The sequence below is a fragment of the Micromesistius poutassou genome (genome assembly GCF_964030765.1).
Source record: "Micromesistius poutassou genome assembly, chromosome: 5".
Lineage (NCBI taxonomy): Eukaryota > Metazoa > Chordata > Actinopteri > Gadiformes > Gadidae > Micromesistius > Micromesistius poutassou.
The window spans coordinates 3,523,129-3,543,270 of NC_140275.1; the positions used below are offsets into that span (position 1 = coordinate 3,523,129).

The 20,142-nt window shown below is 49.1% G+C and overlaps 2 protein-coding genes across 2 annotated transcripts; both read right to left on the bottom strand.

The window, feature by feature from the left end:
* Positions 1-400: 400 nt before the first annotated feature.
* Positions 401-10,147, bottom strand: vcp (valosin containing protein). Its single transcript, XM_084468803.1, has 17 exons — positions 9,998-10,147; positions 8,813-8,924; positions 8,473-8,645; positions 8,220-8,362; positions 7,983-8,113; positions 7,762-7,893; positions 7,047-7,149; positions 6,735-6,868; positions 5,379-5,514; positions 4,901-5,013; positions 4,048-4,212; positions 3,477-3,599; positions 2,576-2,788; positions 2,162-2,470; positions 1,804-1,959; positions 1,160-1,314; positions 401-945 (listed from the first exon to the last, which is right to left on the bottom strand). The coding sequence occupies exons 1-17, from the start codon at positions 10,012-10,014 to the stop codon at positions 840-842; spliced, it is 2,421 nt and encodes an 806-aa protein (XP_084324929.1). The 5' UTR covers positions 10,015-10,147; the 3' UTR covers positions 401-839.
* Positions 10,148-10,587: 440 nt separating this feature from the next.
* fancg (FA complementation group G) lies at positions 10,588-19,329 on the bottom strand. Its single transcript, XM_084468017.1, has 14 exons — positions 19,168-19,329; positions 18,659-18,752; positions 17,895-18,020; positions 17,386-17,561; positions 16,602-16,770; positions 15,589-15,719; positions 14,373-14,519; positions 13,700-13,863; positions 13,446-13,512; positions 13,005-13,342; positions 12,701-12,741; positions 12,264-12,437; positions 11,732-11,840; positions 10,588-10,832 (listed from the first exon to the last, which is right to left on the bottom strand). The coding sequence occupies exons 1-14, from the start codon at positions 19,243-19,245 to the stop codon at positions 10,739-10,741; spliced, it is 1,908 nt and encodes a 635-aa protein (XP_084324143.1). The 5' UTR covers positions 19,246-19,329; the 3' UTR covers positions 10,588-10,738.
* Between the last annotated feature and the right edge of the window lie 813 nt (positions 19,330-20,142).

Sequence of the window (20,142 nt, forward strand, 5' to 3'; positions counted from 1 at the left end):
ATAAAGTTAGAATAAACACAGCCATCAATATAAACAAACTACAGCATCAAGAAATTGTAGAAGACACATCTAACCAATAGGTAATCAAATATGCTTGTCTGAATGTAAACATAATGGATTCCTTCTCAAGAGACAGGTTTACTGCAGGCATATTGTACAGGCAACAATGTAACTAATGAGTAAAAGCGTTTTTGTATGCCTTGATTTAACACGTGTATAGAGAAGCGACAGAGCTTAGTGAACGCCGTTCTCTAGGTTACAGTACGACGATAGAGCAGAACCGGACGACACGTGCAGATGCACACGACAGTCAGCGGCCCAAGGGAAACAGGAAGAGCCACAGGACACAGGCAGAGGCCCACAGGCAGAACCAACACAGAAAATAAAACCAAGCACCGGGTCCATTTTGTGAGATTTTATTTTTCAACAACATAACCTTGACAAACTCGTAATACATTATGCTACTTTTTTTTTATTTAAAAAAAGAGGAAGTTTAGCAATATGGTTTTATTTCTTTTTTTTTGTACTTATAGTCTAGCATAGAATTCAGTCGCTAAAGCCAATCATGTAGGATTGTGATATACTGAGAATGAGGCCACTCAACGCCCAACCCCCCCACCCCTCCCCGTGTTCGACAGCCAATCACCATCCAGTATCACCCGCCCTGTCCCCCACCCATATATAAGCCAGAGCAAACCAAGGGGCGACATGCTTTCTCCACCCGAGGGAAATCATACAAAAAATAACACATGAAAGCACAAAGTCCTAAAAATGTGGAATCTGGTGAGAATTTGTACAGGTGTGATTCCAGTACAGGCCACCGGGTGGCGGTGTGGCGCCTATGCGTACAGGTCATCGTCATTGTCCTCATTGAAGACTGGGCCGGTGCCGGTGCCTCCGGAGCCCTGGCTGGGCCCCGTGCCCCCCGCGGTGCCGGTGGGAAACCTGAGGAGGAGAAGGAGACCGTTATTGACGCCACGACCACCTGGAGCGGGACGTAAACACCGCCCTCACGACCACCTGGGCGCGTGACGTAGACACCGCCCTCACGACCACCTGGGCGCGTGACGTAGACACCGCCCTCACGACCACCTGGGCGCGTGACGTAGACACCGCCCTGCCTTAAGGGAGGGATTGTGACGTAGGAACACCAGCCTACCTGAAGCTGCCGAAGCCACGGCTCTGCTGCAGCGTCTGGGCGAACATCTCGTATTTGCGGATGTCGTTGTCGCTGACGGAGCGCCGGGCGAAGCGCATGGCCTCCTCGAAGTGGTCCTTCCTGATCTCAGGGACCGGGTCGTCCTCCTCCACCTCCTGGAGCAGAGAGGAACAGCTTTACAGTCTACAGCCGGGTCCCCCACCGGGATCAGCATGTTCAGCATGTTCACCCCGTCATCATTCAGCACTTCACCCCGTCATCATTCAGCACATTCATATCGGAGGACTACATGTCCAGATTTAAGGGGTTCTCATGTTCCTTTTGTTTTCTTAAGTGATGAGCAGCAAGCTACGTTCTATTTTTAAAAAGTCCATATGGACCCCTTGTTTGATCCAGTATCACCCACCCTGTCCCCCACCCATATATAAGCCAGTTCTATTTAAAAAAAAAAAGAAGTCCATATTGACCCCTTGTTGGAGTGTAGATGTATGCTGCTGTTGAGGAACCCCTGAACTACAAGTCTAGCTCCGCATTAGGGGTGATCGCTGTTGTAAACAATAATCATAATGTTTTTGTTAGGCCATGATGATTCACTATTAGTGGCAATAATTTTCCCGCAGACGGGTCGCTATGTCTGTACTGACCATAGCGGATGGGTTTGTCTGCCTCTCCCGTTCCCTGCGGATCTCGTTCTCGATGCTCTCCCTGATGGCCAGTTTGCACGCCCGCTGGCAGATCTCTGTGAGGTCGGCGCCGGAGAAGCCGTTGGTCATCTTGGCCAGGAAGTCCAGGTCCACGTCCTGTTGACAAACAACGAATTTAGATGACTTTCAAAAAGGACCCAAGTATAACATAGGATTTCAGTAAGGTAAATCTCATCAAGCTTCGAGGAACCTGACGCTATATATTTGTGCAGCTACATTTATACACACATCTTTTGTAGCGTGGCCTGCGTCCCTAAGGCCAAGCCTGCGTCCACACTGACCAGCGTCTCCCGCTCACCTTGCTGATGGGGCTCTTCCGGAGGTTGGCCTTCAGGATGTTGATCCTGCTCTTCTCGTCGGGCAGGGGGATGTAGATGAGCTGGTCCAGGCGTCCGGGTCTCAGGATGGCCGGGTCGATGATGTCTGGTCTGTTGGTGGCGCCGATGATGAAGACGTTCTTCTTGCTGGACATGCCGTCCATCTCCGTCAGGATCTGGTTGATGACTCGGTCTGCGGCACCGCCACCGTCCCCGGCGTTTCCACCGCGGGCCTTGGCTATGGAGTCCAACTCGTCGAAGAACAGCACGCAGGGGGCGGCCTGGCGAGCCTACGAAGAGAGAGAACCACAAGGGTGTGAGACCTCGCCTGTGTCCGGAGTGGGTTAGAAACAGGTTAGACCGTGATGCGGTCTGAGGGTTCCTCAGGGTCCTACCTTGTCGAAGATCTCCCTGACGTTGGCCTCGGACTCTCCGAACCACATGGTGAGCAGCTCTGGCCCCTTGATGGAGATGAAGTTGGCCTGGCACTCGTTGGCGATGGCCTTGGCCAGCAGGGTCTTACCGCACCCCGGGGGTCCGTAGAAGAGCACGCCCTTGGACGGGGTCATGCCGAACTTCAGGAACTTGTCTGGGTGCTCCACGGGGTACTAGAGCACAATGAGTGGGCGGAGGAGGAGAGGTTAATTACTCTACTGCATAATTATCAAAACTGTTAACCATTGGCTGCGTCCTGAGTCCAGATGAACCACCAGCCGACGGCAGATGATTTCCCCCTTTGGTTACATATTAGAACAATCGCTATGCAGATGATTTTACCACTGGCGTGTAAAAAGAGAATATCAATACATTCTAAAAGGTTAATTTTAGACTGTCTACAGCAACGGTTCTAGTACTCTTGTGTAACAACATTTCTCTATTCTTAACATCGTTTTTACTCTTTATATTGTACTAGTTCCCACGTTTACCCTCTGGATCAAGGAGGTTCCTCTAGCTCTGAGACCTCCTGGTTCTACAGTAAGGAGGTTCTCTGATGACCTCCTCCTGGTTCTACAGTAAGGAGGTTCTCTGGGGACCTCCCCCTGGTTCTACAGTAAGGAGGTTCTCTGGGGACCTCCCCCTGGTTCTACAGTAAGGAGGTTCTCTGAGGACCTCCCCCTGGTTCTACAGTAAGGAGGTTCTCGGAGGACCTCCCCCTGGGTCTACAGTAAGGAGGTTCTCTGAGGACCTCCCCCTGGGTCTACAGTAAGGAGGTTCTCTGAGGACCTCCCCCTGGTTCTACAGTAAGGAGGTTCTCTGAGGACCTCCTCCTGGTTCTACAGTCGGGGAGAGACCTACCTGCACCAGCTCCTGCAGCTCCCTCTTGACGTCATCCAGACCTCCGATGTCCTCCCAGCTGATGTTGGGCACCTCCACCACCGTCTCCCTGAGGGCGGAGGGGTTGCTCTGGCTGAGCGCCCACTGCAGACACAGGTCACAGTGTTAGAACAGGGAAATCATCATACATCAAAAGACTGAAGGGTTCAACGATGGGGGGGCTGGAGAATTTACGTCAGGACGGTACAACCTCACCCTCACTGTCCGCACAGTCAGGGGTCAGGGCTAACAGAATTATAGATTTAAAAATATTATATTTGTGATGTAAAATATAAATGTTAATTAATTGTCCGCTTAAAGCTGGACTGCAGGTTGAAATGAGCTAGTGGCTAAATCTGGAACATCTCATCTCTTCTAGCAATTTGTTTATGGTCCCTGACAAATACATTTAATAAACTAAATCACATATATTCAACAGGTCAAGTAATGATGATAATCATGTAATAATTACAACTGAGGGCAGTACAAATAGACTCAGGGTCACTGGCCTAAAGGATGAACTTTGACCCCTGTAGGTCTGCATGGTACCCACCTTGAAGTCGTCCATGGTGACAGCCAGAGAATTCATGACCTCGGCATCGATGGTCTCATCTTCCAGGTCGATGAGGTCCATCTTCTTCCTGATGGCCTGCAGGGCGGCCTCTGAGCACAGCGCCGCCAGGTCAGCACCCACGTGGCCGTGGGTCTCGTTGGCCACCTGGACAACCAATCACAGCCGGGTGTAAGGATGGAACCAAGGCCCGCACGGAGGGTCTACCTGCTAGTGGACCGACCTGGAGCCAGTACACCTTGTAGAGACACTGCTTTGATTCCCACCTGTGGTCCTATGCTACATGTCATTCCTCTGTTCCTCAAACCACTCACTGTCCGCTTGTTAAGGCACGAAAAGCCCATAGAAACATTCAATACAAAGTGATGGTAACTGAATGCTCTGAAACAGGCAGTCCAAATAAATATATATATTATAAATTAAAGAACACATTTGTAATAACAAATGACTGAATGAAAGCAATGAGCACCTAATCCTCACACCATTAACTTGATTAATTTCACTAAACATTCGGAGATTAGCAAATGACATCAACCCGTGTTCTTAAATTCAATATACTGAGTAACGTTGTCCATAGCCAAATGACTAACTCGAATGATTGTGTTCAACAGTATACAGATTTGCCGTTACACAATGTCATGTTATGAAACCAATTCATCTAAAATCACTGAATGAATCTAAAAATATGCACCTCTCCAAAATACATAAACTTAAGTCAAAAATAAGGAAATATTAGTGTCCAGCGCACCACTGCAGTTCACCTCGTTTAAAGATCAGATTACAGCGGTTTCCCATCAGTGATCAATAAACTCAATAATGCAGGAGCTGCACAGACCTGCTCCAGGTCCACGTCGTCGGCCAGCTTCATGTTCTTGGTGTGGATCTGAAGGATCTCCAGCCTGCCGGTGGAGTCAGGGATGCCGATGTCCACTTCCCTGTCGAAACGCCCTAAAGGACCAGGAGAACCCAGTCAACGCCCGGCCGACCTCTACTGCAGAGCCACAGCTCATCCCAGACACAACCACTGTCACCCAGACCAAGGTGAGCCATATGCTGTCTGGAAAGTTATTTCTGCAGTGAAGGACACTTTGATGCACAGGATACCTGTTACATAACCCACTATGGGCGGTTGGACAACTTCACAGCCTTATAAATCTGTAGTTCTTCAATGCTTCAACTAGAGCAGCAGAGATTGAATACAAACGTTGGGTCATCAGATTTGTGCAGACTGGATGGCTGATGGGGTATTTATAGATCCAGTCTATCTCACGTTCCTGTGATCTCCTAGATTTCATATTTAAGGGCCGACTCACCGAATCTCCTCAGGGCGGGGTCAATGCTGTTGGGTCTGTTGGTGGCGGCCATGACGATGACATGGGCCCTCTGCTTCAGGCCGTCCATGAGGGTCAGCAGCTGAGACACGATGCGCCGCTCCACCTCGCCGTGTGTCTACACAGGACCACACACACACACACACACACACACACACACACACACACACACACACACACACACACACACACACACACACACACCGTTAGCCACGCACAACTCAGGGCTGGGAGCTATGGGAAGACTGTTGTCCCCATAACTAAGGACTGGGGGCCATTGAGAGACCTGTTGTCCCCGTAACATGATCATAACTCAGGACTGAGAGCTATTTAAAGACGTATTGGCACCATTATCATTGATATATATATCTATCTATATCAGGGGTCGGCAACCCTAGGCACGCGTGCCACATGGACGCATAATCATTGGCACACTTGCAAAAAATAATATATATATATATTTTTTTTTTCACCGCAACAATGCGGCAGCTTAATCATTACTACAGATTTGTTTTGCACTTTATTCAGTTTTGGGCATTTCCTCCCAGTGCAAATATGTTTAAATGAGTTACTGAAAGCAGTGTTCTGAATTAGGATTAATTAATCGTTTTTAAACCTATGTTGTGAGCAATACAGAAGAAAATATTTAAAAGATTGTTGCAAGTGGCCTGTATGCATGGCCTTCACATGTTTTTTTGCAAAGCTGTACATGTCTTAAAGATATTAATGTGGATGTTTCCATCATTCTCATATAATGTCTGTTTTTACATTTCTCACAGTGCAAATATGTTTGAGTTTCTGAAAGCAGTATTTCAAGATGGGATACATGTAATTATAATTTGTAAGCCCATGTTGCAAATATAACAAAAAAAACTTTAAAAATTTTGATGCATGATTGTGGACTATATGGAAATAATACAATTCCAGGTCTTCTGGAAATGTTTTTGGTCGCTGTGTCATAATTCAGCTTAATATTTAATATATTGTTCCTTAAGGCACACTCATTAACGAGAAAATGTCCAACTGGCACTACATGTTGAAAAGGTTGCTGACCCCTGATCTATATATATGAATTAAAATACTATTCCCCGTCTATCTGCGGGTCATTAGATTTTTAAGACATTACTATTCCTTTCTGACAAGTCAACTCCATTTTCATGACTTAAACAGCATCATCGTAATTGGTTTGAGGTTTAAAAACAGGGTTCCAGGTTTACATCGAGCATCATTCCGTGACGACACAATACCGTCCTCAGACGATAAACCATATCACTGAATATCGCCCAGCTCCATTCCAATGCATAATGCAGCGGTCGGTTTCTGGTTGCGTTTCATCACCTTCTCTCTCTTCGGGGCGATGGCGTCGAGCTCATCAATAAAGATGATGGCCGGAGCGTTCTTCTCCGCCTCCTCAAAGGCCTTCCTCAGGTTACTCTCGCTCTCTCCCGCCAGTTTGCTCATGATCTCAGGGCCTGGAGGAAACATGTGGGGGGAGTCAACACCTGGTGCATCTAACAAAGCCATCAATCTCATGTAGTCAAAATCATACTGTTGGGAGGTACATCACACCACACTTCTATACTTGAATGAGAATATCTGTACGATGCTAAAGATCCATGGGTATTGGGAACAAGGAGAGATGTGACGCACCGTTGATGAGGAAGAAAAAGGCTCCCGTCTCATTGGCCACAGCTCTGGCGATCAGAGTCTTTCCTGTTCCTGGGGGTCCGTACAGCAGGATTCCACGGGGGGGCTGGGAGAGAGAATTTCAATTATATACAGGCAGCTACCGTGCAGAAATCAAGTTAAATTACCAAAGAAATGGTTGAAGATGTAAAACTATTGTTCATATTTAAATGTTTAACAATCCAACAATATAAACTCTTTATAGATCACAAGTAAGTTGGACTATGTCCAGATCCCTAGTGAGGTATGATAATGTAACAGATCATGAGTGAGGTATGATAATGTTACAGATCATGAGTGAGGTATGATAATGTTACAGATCACGAGTGAGGTAGGATAATGTTACAGATCACTAGTGAGGTATGATAATGTTACAGATCACTAGTGAGGTATGATAATGTTACAGATCACTAGTGAGGTATGATAATGTTACAGATCACTAGTGAGGTATGATAATGTTACAGATCATGAGTGAGGTATGATAATGTTACAGATCATGAGTGAGGTATGATAATGTTACAGATCATGAGTGAGGTATGATAATGTTACAGATCATGAGTGAGGTATGATAATGTTACAGATCATGAGTGAGGTATGATAATGTTACAGATCATGAGTGAGGTATGATAATGTTACAGATCACTAGTGAGGTGGGGTCCTAATCCTTCCAGAAGGTCACCTTGACTCCGATGGCCTTGAACAGGGCTGGGTGCCTCAGTGGAAGCTCAACCATCTCCTTGATCTGAGCCAGCTGCTTCCTCACTCCTCCGATGTCATCGTAGCCGACTTCGTTCAGGGAGTCCTCCTCGTCCTGAAGGGGCACATGGGGGTTGATCTGAGTTCCAAGGCTCTCGTGGGTGAAGAGTTTCCTCCACTGTAAAACCTGATCAAGACACCCACCTCTCTCCTGATGGGCTCGCCCTCGTAGTGGATGACCGTATCCGGGGCAACGATGCAGTAGGGAGAGGGGTCCGTCTCCACCACCTTGAACTCCACCGCACGCATGCCTCCTCTCACCAGGAAGATGTCACCTGTTCGTGGAGGAAGGAATTCGAGGTTAGGTGCAGTGCCATGGGCTAAATGACTGCTTTACTGCAGAGCAAACACAGACTAACAAGATCTTCCACCGGTACGCACCCTTGCGGATGGGCCTGTAGGCCTCTAGGAAGTACGGCTTCAGGTAGACCTCAAACAGGTTCCCAGTGATCCCCTCTACGGTGTCGTCAATGGGAAGAACATGGATCCTCTTTCCGTACTTCACATCGGGACATGGCTGGATGCTGCAGAGAGGAGTCCGCTCGGGTTAATAAATACATCCGGGTGGTGGCAGAGGCAGAGTGACTGAAGGCTCAAGGTACCGTGGCGGTACCACAGTGGTGCGTTGGCCTACCCGATGACATCCCCGAGGCGGACCCGCAGGTTGTTGCGGACCACCCTGTTCATGCGAATCTTCTCATCGGAGCAGGTGTCGTCGGACAGGACGATGCACACGGTCTCCCTCCTCTTCTTGCCCTTCATCAGCACTGTGTCGCCACGGAACAGCTGCAGGTCGTCCATCTTGGTCTTCACGGTAAAAAAACAAAACAAACCAATTAACACCACCTTGATTAAGTTTAACTTCACACATCATCAAAAAGGTAGAGAAGGATAGTGTCTTGTTTGTAAGCGGTAAACAAAGGTTGAACACATGTCTGTAATACAGAATTATTTTAGTAGGAGGAGAGCTGTACCTGAGACAGGGAGACCACACTGTTGTCCTCATTAATGGACTCATCGACCATAAGCCTGTTAGGCCTGTGTTTCTGTTTGAGGATCGCAGTGGACAGATCATCATTTTTGGAGCTGTTGAAAGAAGATAGAAATCAGTTAGACGTCAACAAGGGAAAGTACAGGAGGCACACACTGCATGTGGTGGTGTGTTCCCCAGGGGGAGGAAACTAAAAAGAAACGAAACCTAAAATGATTTGTTAAAGTACGAAAAGAGCGATTAAAAGAAAGCAAAAAAACAAAACGATGGGTGGAGACCAGCTTGTAAAAAATACAAAACAATAAAACTAACATCTGTGTATAAATGACATACAATGCGTAATTAATAGTCACACAACCAGGGGACAACACCGGAGCTCGCTGCGTCTCACCAGCTAGCGCTAGCTTGGTGCTGACGCTAGCTCGGTGCTAACGGAGCCCAGATGACACAGCAAAAGGATTTTTCCAAACTTTACTCCGGGAGACCGTTACGAGGTCATTCATTCAAATAAAAACACGCTTCTGCTCCCCCAGCTAGAATACGCTGCGTCCACGACCCGTGAGGAGGTCCGACCCTACCCGGAGGACCGGGGATGAAACGAGGCTTTATAACGTCAGTCACAGGGTCGATGTGGACGCACTGCTTCGCTAGCCTAGCATGCTAGGCTAACGCTATGCTAGCAGTCTGACAGCTCAGCGTGACGGCGGCTCGCGTGCTGCCGCCGCCGCGGGTTCCCAACCGCCACTAACCGGTCATTGTCAAGGTGTACCGGGCTACTTTAGACAATAAACACGTTAAAAGACCTCAGCAGCTCTAAGATAGCAGAGAGCCGCTGGACGGCCTCGGCCTAGCTAGGCTAGGCTAACAGCAGCAGATGACTGCGCTTTGTCAGCAGGCGACGCTAGCATCGTTAGCTTCAACCGGCTAGCTGAATGACAACACACTTCGGACTGAATCGGCTCAATGGTTCAACGTTTCTTTTTCGGTAAGCGGTGTTCCCCCTCACGGAGCAGTGAGTGAGCGGGCGGCTCTCCTGGAGCTTTAGCCCCCGGAGCTAAAGGAGCTAACGCCATCAGTATTGTGATGAGCCGCCGTTCTCCGGCGCTAAAGTGACTCATCTGCTCAGAAACCACGGTGAACGTTCATCTGTGGAGGAAGGGCTTCTTACTCGCTCCCCGAGGCCATGGTTGTCCCCTGGATTGGTTCGTATAAATAAAGGAAATGTAGCTTTGTATCTGGCTTTCTCTCTCGGCGTTTTCGGGATTTCAACTCGACAGTTCAGATGCTTCGCATTTCTTTATGGTTATACGACGGCCTGCCTCGATGCTGGATCCTGATTGGTCGAACCAACCGTGGCCAGGAAGTCTGTTATGGAAGAGTAAACGCCTATCAACTCCGGTGACCAATCAAAGAGCGGTTTGCTCGAGGTTTGGACCAACTGCGACGTCAATTCTATTTACCCATTGGCCCTTTAACACCCGTCATCACACGCAGTTCTTCCAATTGAGCGACACCGCGTTGATAAGGCAACATAGTTAAACATGCGACATTGTTGTAACGTCTCATCGGACCAGATAATATCTAAAAGATATGTTTGTTTTTTATGAAATAAAATTTCAGAACAGAGTCAATAAACAATTAACACTGATGATTATTTGGGTTTATGTTGTGTCCAGGTTTTAATCTAATTAAATCAATACCTGTAATTACACAAATAGTACATCACACATTCCTTGATTGGATAATAGTTCTCATTGGTAAAAATCCTTAATGGTAAAGTTTATACATTGATTTCATTTTCAACATGACAAAACTAGCAACAACTTAAAAAAGTAACATTTTCTGATCAGCATGTAAACGGTGGATTGAAAACGGTTTCAGTCCAAAATGTCCACATTATAATTCTGTGCTACGTCTGCGTCAGACTCTGTACTCTGCTGCGGAGGACGCTGGGATCCAGGGAAGGACTTGATCTGGGCTCTTGTAGGTACAGCGGAAGAGTGCTGCAACACAAGATATTTAGGAGTAGATTAATGATTCATAACCTATATATATATAGAACTCTGGTTATTAAACTCCTGAACCAGATTATGTATGACTTATTTTCCCCTCAAACATAAATCCCAAACGTCCCCTGTGACCAAAGGCTCAGTATCTGTGGCCGGTCTTGTAAATCCATTTGTGCATTTTGTTCAAAGGGGTCCAGAAGATGTTCTTGAAAGCTCAATCTGGTCGATCATAAAAAGGACAACAACACAATTACAGAGTTGAATGAAACCAACATTTATCGTCCACCAGGAGAAGAGGGAAACCTGATAGAGTGGTTTGTTCTATTGGCTGCTTAGAGTGATATGTGTTTGCATATCACTATGTAAAAATTGAATACATATATAATAATAAATAAATCCAAAACCTTTACGACTTTCTTTTTGTCCTCATCGCATTTTGTTCATCTTCTGGGCAGAAGTTCTAATGAAGTGCTCAAACAGTTTTTTTTATCATTTTTCCTTTCATCAATAACAAACACAAACATTTATATACGTACATTTCCGTTAAAGGTCCCATGACATGCCACCAGGTGTGGTATGATTAGCCGTTACAATCCGTTTTGGAAATCAGCCCCTTAAGACATCACAGGTGTGCGTGTCCACCTAGATGTGTGACGGATAGATGAACAACGTTTGCTACAGTCCACTGGGTAGGCTGATAGACTGATCTGTCCCGCACACATCTAGGTGGACACGCCCACTTTCTGCCCCTGCTCATAAGGGGCAGATTTCCAAAACGGCTTGTAACGGCTAATCACACCACACCTGGTGGCATGTCATGGCACCTTTAACAATATATTCATATTCATAAAGTGCTTCTGTGAGTGACCCAGCAGACCGCGACGGTGTCTTACTCTGCAGGTGTTTCAGCAGCAAGGCTCTTCTCCCAGCAGGAGGCCGCCTCCCGACGTCTGTCCAGCCTCCAGAGCACCTCCCCCAGCCACAGCCCAGCACTGACACCCCCTGGGGAGACCGCGGGACCAGGGGCACAGACGGACAGCAGACACCCTTTCAGTTAGAGCAGTTAGGTTAAACCAGCCATCTCCTGCTATCTCTGTGGAGATGGTTTAACCTGTTGCACATTGATACTCAATGTACAACAGGTGTGCAGCCTCCCCCAGAGTCAGTCAGACTCTGGGAAGTTATTTGCAGGTGAAACCAGTGTGTGTACCAGGTGAAACCAGTGTGGTACCAGGTGAAACCAGTGTGCATACCATGTGAAACCAATGTGCGTACCAGGTGAAACCAGTGTACGTACCAGGTGAGCCCAGGGTTTGTACCAGGTGTAACCAGTGTCTACCAGATTATACCAGTGTGAACCAGGTGACACCAGTGTACGTACCAGGTGAAACCAGTGTGCGCACCAGGTGAATCCAGTGTACGTACCAGGTGAGACCAGTGAGCTGAGCTGCAGGTCCCTCAGGGCCTCTCTGAGCTGGTCTCTCTGGGTGAAGCTGATTCCGCGGCCAGCCAACGAAAGCCCCTTCAGCCTCTGGAGGGAGCAGAGTCTAGACGCGGGCCGCCCAGCTGGGTCTACGGAGGGGCTCTGGGTCTGGAACCCTGTTGTGGGACACGGACCTCATAAGCCATGGGTAAAACCAGGCCACGTTTGATAGAGCATGAACAAATACTATACAACCATCACCAAAGTGAAACATCACTGTTATGATGAACTGTATGAACATTGTTCTATATTCATATGAATGACTGATTGAATCATTTCCAATTTATTCGTTATTATTCCTAATTCTTCCTTCCATCCACGAATGAAAGCAAATGGACAAGTGGAAGGATATCAAGTGAACAAATACGGAAATGCTCACCTTGGGTTTTAAAACACACCTTCCCTGTTAGGTTGATACACCTGCAACACAGACATCACACCATCATCATCATCATCATCAAATCACTCTCCACGCTGCGCCGACCCCTCAGTCAGACCCCATCAGGACCCCACCAGGACCCCTCGGACCCCACAGCTCCAACAGGACCCCTCAGGACCTCTCAGACTCCTCACCCAGACCCCACAGGACCCCTCAGTCAGACCCCACAGGACCCCTCAGAATCCTCACCCAGACCCCTCAGGACCCCTCAGTCAGACCCCACACGACCCCTCATGGACCTCACCTGGTGTAGCACGTCACCGCCTGCTTCCAGTCCTTCAGGTGGGCCTGGCAGTGGGCCTGGAGCAGGTGGGCAGAGCCCGCCCACAGCACCACGTCCAGGGGGTCCTGGTCCTCTGTCGGGTCCTCCATCAGGTCCTCCGCGGAGTCCTGGGTGGGCTCCTCCAGGGTGAGTCTCTCGGGCAGCAGGTCCAGGGTGGAGCTCAGGACCTCGTCGCAGAGCGCCCAGCAGTCCGGGCCGCGCCCGGCCAGGAGCAGGGCGGCCGCGGCCTCCAGGTGCAGCTCCGCCACCCGGGGCGAGGCCTGGACCCGGGGCGAGGACAGGACCAGATCTGGATGGACCTGAGACGGGACCGTCACAGAGACCAGTGAGGAAACTCATGGTAACAAACTCTCTCAATAGCTGGACAGGGTTTTAAACGTAAATGTTTTAAACAGGTTTTACCGTATGTTGAGGATCTGAGTGGAGGGCGGCGAGCAGGTCCAGGTAATGCTCCACTCCCTCAGCCACCCTGCGGTGACAACACAGGGTTCAGCTCCTTCCCCCCCTCACCCCCAGGCCGACGACCCCCCTCACCCCCAGGCCGACGCCCCCCCCCTCACCCCAGGCCGACACCCCCTCACCCCAGGCCGGACGCCCCTGCCCCTCCCCGTCCATCCATCTACAACCCACTGAGGACGAGCCAGGAGTCTCCTCACCGTCCGTGGAGAACACAGGTCAGGGCCAGGCGGTGCTGGACGCTGGAGGCCGAGGGGACAGAGAGCAGGCTCTTCAACACTGGGCTGCTCAGAAACACGGAGGCGCGGAGCGGAGAGACCTCCACGTTCATGTTGGGGGCTGGAGCCGGGGGCAGCCTCAGGGCCTGAGGGACAAACGGTGAATAGACGTTAACAAAACGCTTTCATATCCAGGGATAACTCAAGCTCTGCATCATGTACTGTATATCTGGGTCCCCTGATATGAACTGAAATATGAAATGTAATGAAATTACATTAAGTGCATTTAGCAGAAGCTTTTCTCTACAGTGACTTATAACGGTTCATGCACACATTCACACACCGACGGCGGAGTCAACCCCTCAGGGTGACAGCCGGCTCGTCAGGAGCAGTCAGGGTGAGGCGTCTCGCTCAGGGACACCTCAACACTCCGCTAGGAGGAGCCGGGGATCGAACCAGCAACCTTCCGGTTACCAGCCAACCCGCTCTACCTCGCTACCTCCTCTGGCGAGCCTATCTGGCCACATCTGTGAGGACGGACACACACACACACACACACACACACACACACACACACACACACACACACACACACACACACACACACACACACACACACACACACACACACACACACACACACACACACACACACCGTGTTGAGCAGGCGGAGCCCCTCCACCTCGGCCGCTGTGTTCCCCAGCTGGCGGTAGACCTGTGTGCTGCGGTGCAGGGCGCTGTCACAGCGGGGGTCCGTCTCCATGGCCTTCATGAAGCACAGCAGCGCCATCTGGGGGCGGCCCTGAGCACAGCGGGGTAACAATCACCCCTCGCATGTTAAAGGGGAAACCGAGCGGCCCAGAATCAAATCGCCGCCCTCGACATCAGATTGTTGCCCCTCATCAAGTAAGACCATTGACGCCATTTTGGGGCGGCATGTGGCTCAGGAGGAAGAGTTGGCTGGTAACCGGAAGGCTGCTAGTTCGGGTGTCGAGGTGTCCCAGAGCAAGACGCCTTACCCTGACTGGCAATATTGTAAAGCGTTTTGAGTGGCCACTGGTTAGAGTGAAGCGCTGTTTAAATGCAGTCCATCTACCATTTTCTTTCAACTCAGACACAAAGGAGAACGCAAATCAACGAGGTCAACGGTCCAACTTGTCCACCACTCTTTAGCGTTGCAGTGATGTCACGGTCTTGTTACACGTGTACGAAGCAGCACTCGTGTATCAGAGACCAGCCAAGGGGGACAGCTCCCCTCCAACAAAGATGGAGGACGTCAGATGTTAAGTGAAAGAAATGTAATGTCCGCAGCACTGCTAAAGCTCTCATATATATTTATTAAGTAAAAAGTTAGCAGCAACGTTTCGACCCTGTTGGGTCTTCTTCTGGCAAACCTTTTGCCTGAAGAAGACCCAACTGAAGACGACCTAACTTTTTAGTTAATAAATATATATGGGAGCGTTAGCAGTGCTGCGGACATTACATTTCTTTCATTATATGCGTGACACAGATATGTTAGCTTGGCTATTCAAATATATAACATTTGTGATTGCTGACTTTATTGAAAAGGCGTGGGCTAGGGGGAATGTGTCCATTTATATTTAATGTGTTTATCCGGTGTCAGATGTATTGTATTGTATAGTGTATTGTGATTGTGTATGTACTACACTCTTTGTGTAGTTATATTGGTGTCTTGTAATCCTGTGTGGGATGGGCCACTTGTGTGGCATGACCCGAAAATAAACGTCATCAATCAATCAGTCTTTCACTCGATATTACTTCATTCGTCCTGCACCTGGGCAGAAGTTGGGGATGTGCACACAGCTACTCTTTAGGACGTCGTGTTGCCGAGGGACAGGTTTGTGTCTCACCGTGTCGGCGAGGCAGCGGCCTGAGAGGTCTTGTGCGTGGGCCAGGAGGTCTCGTGGGGCCGGGAGGGAGAGGGCCCTCTGGAGCTCACACAGAGCCTCAGAAGGCCGTCCGTCGTTCAGCCATTCGGCCCCTGAGCGGATGGACACACAGTTCAACAACAATAGCAATCGATTTGTTTTAAAAATAGATCTTCATAGGTCTATTTTGCTCCCCGGCTGTGGCTCAGAGGGCAGCGCTGAGCCACAGCCGATCTCACACGGCCCAAAATATAACTCTGGAAATAGAGTCTGGTGTGTTTGTTGTTGATTTTAGAAGCGCTTTGACATGAGATGAAGACAGTTAGTTCACTCCCACCGACACAAAAGAACATGAAAATAGCTTTCACTTTGTCTTTCTGACTGCTTTGGCTGAACTGATTGTTCAGCCTCACTTGTAATGACTTCGTCTGACAAACTTGACATTTAAACTGCCATCGTACGCTTGATTTTGTAAGAATCCAACTGAATCCCCCCCTTCAGGCCCCCCCTCCAAAGCCCCTCCCCCAAAACACGTGACTAGCTCACTAGCGTTAGCCACAGGTCTGCTAGCCTCGAGGAAGACGCAGGATTCATTGATTGCTGTCGGATGTTAAAGGTCCCATATTATACCACAAGGTGTGAGTGTGATTGGCCGTTACAAGCAGTTTTGAAATTCTGCCTCTTCTGACATCACAAGTGGGCGTGTCCACCTAGATGTGTGCTGGATAGATCAGTCTACCAGCCTACCCAGTGGACTGTAGCAAATGTTGCTCATCTATCCGTCACACATCTAGGTGGTGGACACGCCCACTTGTGATGTCAGAAGAGGCAGACTTTCAAAACGGGTTATAACGGCCAATCACACTCACACCTGGTGGTATAATATGGGACCTTTAAGAGAATTTCAACAAATATTACAAAAAAAGCATTAAAAAGAAACGTCCTCCCTACGCTTAAAGTTACTTAATTCCCGTCATCGTAGGACGGCTGCGGACCTTGAGCGACGACGGTGCAGACGTCCAGCAGCTCCTTCAGCCGCCGGGGGTCCGCTACAAGGCGGGGGGTCTCAGTGTGGTCGTACGGAGACAGGTGCCTCTTCCTCTCCTCCTCCTCCTCCTCCTCTTCAAGAGAAGATAATCTGTCTGACAGAGAGGTCAGCTCGTCCTGCACACATGAAGACAGAAACCACCACAAGACCAAAACCGCTGTTGTCAATGCGATGTTTACTATGAACATGTTTAAACGCATCACCAAACTCGAGGAAAAAAAACTCACAAATTGTGCGAGTGCAGAACTTATTAATGGAGGAGAAAAGCAGGGAGGGGACAGAGATCGACAGACTTATTTTATTTATTTGAAAGATCTTGCTCTCCTGTGCGCTCTCTCATAACATCGCTCAACTCTGACCTACGGCACGTTTACACTAACGGCAGCCATCTTTCAAAACAGTCTCGTGTCCCCAAAGTGTGACCATGAGTCACCTTCAGGTCCTGTGTGTGTGTGTGTCTGCGTGAGGAGAGGCACCTTCAGGTCCTGTGTGTGTGTGAGTCTGTGTGAGGAGAGGCACCTTCAGGTCCTGTGTGTGTGTGAGTCTGTGTGAGGAGAGGCACCTTCAGGTCCTGTGTGTGTGTGTGTCTGCGTGAGGAGAGGCACCTTCAGGTCCTGTGTGTGTGTGAGTCTGTGTGAGGAGAGGCACCTTCAGGTCCTGTGTGTGTGTGAGTCTGCGTGAGGAGAGGCACCTTCAGGTCCTGTGTGTGTGTGCGTGAGAACGTCAGTCACCTTCAGGTCCTGTATGTGTGTGAGGCGGTGGCAGGAGAGCCACGCGGCCCACTGCAGACAGAGCAGCCGCAGGGTGCAGAGGAACAGGGGGCCGTCAGCCAAGGCCCTCAGGGCAGAGCGCCAGAGAGAGGAGACATCTGAAGGAGCTCCACTGATCCTCCCCACGACCCCAAGAGCTTAGGGGGAGAGTACAGCGGGTCGTTAGAATCATTCTGATTCATCTCGATCATTCTGATTCATTGACAATGACTTCTTTACTCTTTAATCATTTTAGCATACATTTTAAATCAACAAACAACAAACTGACAGTGAATTCAATTCAATTCAATTTTATTCGCATAGCCCTTAATCACAGGTACAGTCTCAAAGGGCTTAACAGGCCGTATATTTAGACATTCATGAACCTTAGCTCCTTGTCAGTAAGGAGCAGGTAGGGGCATCTTGCTAGAGGATGCCCACAGAGAGAACACACATCACCACTAGTGTATTACACTAAAACCTGCATTCACCTCTCTCCAGGCCCTCTGTGAGCAGCGACTGGGCCTGGGCCGGCTGGAACTGAGCGATGGAGAACACACACGCGTTGTACAGCACCGTCAGCTCCAGCTGAGCCCGCTCCAGGGAGGCCGGGACCCCTGCAGACCGAGGGGAGAGGGCTTAGGAACTGAGGGGGCCGAGGGGAGAGGACTTAGGAACTGAGGGGGCAGAGGGGAGAGGACTTAGGAACTGAGGGGGCAGAGGGGAGAGGACTTAGTAAAGTGCTGTACGTAGAGCCCTCTCCGTCGACGGAGAGCCTGTCGGAGACCCTCTCCGTAGTAGGAGACGGACGGAGACGGCAAGGGCTGTGATTGGTCCTCTAACAAAATCATTTCCGGAATCACTTTTACTTTGCACATTAAGGACTAATAAAACACCAAATAAGTTTTGAAAAGCTTTGGAAGTTTATTTAACACTATTCACGTGGCTAGTAGTCCGCATATAAGATCGATCGGGCGGCGAATTGCATTGTGTACCCGACATCCTGACGGAGAACTGCGAATGATCGAGGGGAGTCCGATTACGGATTACGGATACGGAATAGTATTCTTTCACCTTTAGGAACCGAGGGGACCCCTGTAGACCGAAGGGAGAGGACTTAGGAACCAAGGGGACCGAGGGGAGAGGACTTGGGAACCGAGGGGAGAGGACTTAGGAACCCGGCCTGGAGAAACATGACTAGACCCAACACAGTAACGTCAGTGTCAGCCTCATCAGAACCACTCAGCATCAGTACCTTTGATTTTCATCAACAGTTTGTGGAACTCAGCAGTGTGCGGCGTCAGTCTGCTGGGGTCAGGGTCACGACTGAACGGGTGGACTCCATGTCGCTGAACGAAACAAGAAACAATAAGAACATGTTTAATACAGAAATAGTACAGTTATAGCCTACAAGTTGGCTACAAGGAGTAATGTAGAATAGGTCCATGAAGCTCCATGAAGGTCCAGGACTCCATGGTGTCCGTGCTGTCAGGTCTGATCAGCTTTGATGACAGTGAGAGCCATGAATGCAGTTTATATTGAATAATAATCATTCATCTGTGTTTCGTGATGTGTTCCCTCATCACAGAGCAGAACGTCAATCAGTCCTCTTCATCTCAACATGTGTACTGGTGAGGAGAGAAGATCCACTAACATTACCAACATGTGTACTGGTGAGGACAGCAGCTTATTAACATTTCCAGCATGTGTACTGGTGTGTACTGGTGTGTACTGTGTACTGGTGTGTACTGGTGTGTGGATTACCTTCCATTCATCCACCAGCTGGTTATTCCCCAGGACCCAGAGACCCGACAAACTGCGCTGGCTTTCTAAATCAGCCATCAAACTGTCCCGTTAACAAACTATTTCAGAAGAACACTTTATTCTTGCGATTGTTATTGTTATTTGAACTTTCCCACACGTCCTACGTTGACAGGAAGCATGGTCCAAACGGCGCTCAGCGACTACTACACTGCCCCCTGCTGGACAATAAGGGAACACACAATAGACTACTACACTGCCCCCTGCTGGACAATAAGGGAACACACAATATACTACTACACTGCCCCCTGCTGGACAATAAGGGAACACACAGTAGTCCACGATACCGCCCCCTGCTGGACAATAAGGGAACATACAACAGACTACTTGGTAAAAAAGCAACAGTCTATCGTTCGTCGAGACGTCCACCAGATGGCGTATAAGACCAATGCAGAGGATGTTCTGGAAACTTCATTCTCAGTCTCCAGCTGTCAAACTCTGATCACACCTATTTAATGACTCATTGTTACCTCATCATGTACACAAACACACACGATAACCCCTTTGCAGCTCATCCTATTGTAAACGATGGTCGGAGTGAGGGAGGTAGTGAACGACTACAGATACAGAAACCCCTGAAAGCAGAGCACATTGTGAAGGCTTTAAATGATATCACAGACAGAAAGGTCCACAGAGCCTGGTAATGCTAAGGTGGCAGAGCTGAGTCACGGTTGGGTCTGCCAGGACAGCCATTTCCTCCATCCCCTCTCCACCAAAGTGACTCCCCTCTCTCCCCCTCTCTTCTCCTCTCCTCTGATCACAACTATTTGTGATCCTCTCCTCCTCTTTCCTTTCCTCTCCCCCTCTCCTCCCCTCTCTCTCCTCTCCTCCCCTCTCTCTCCTCTCCTCCCCTCTCCTCTCTCTCCTCCCTACTTCCCTCTCCTCTCCTCTCTCTCCTCCCCTCTCCTCTCTCTCCTC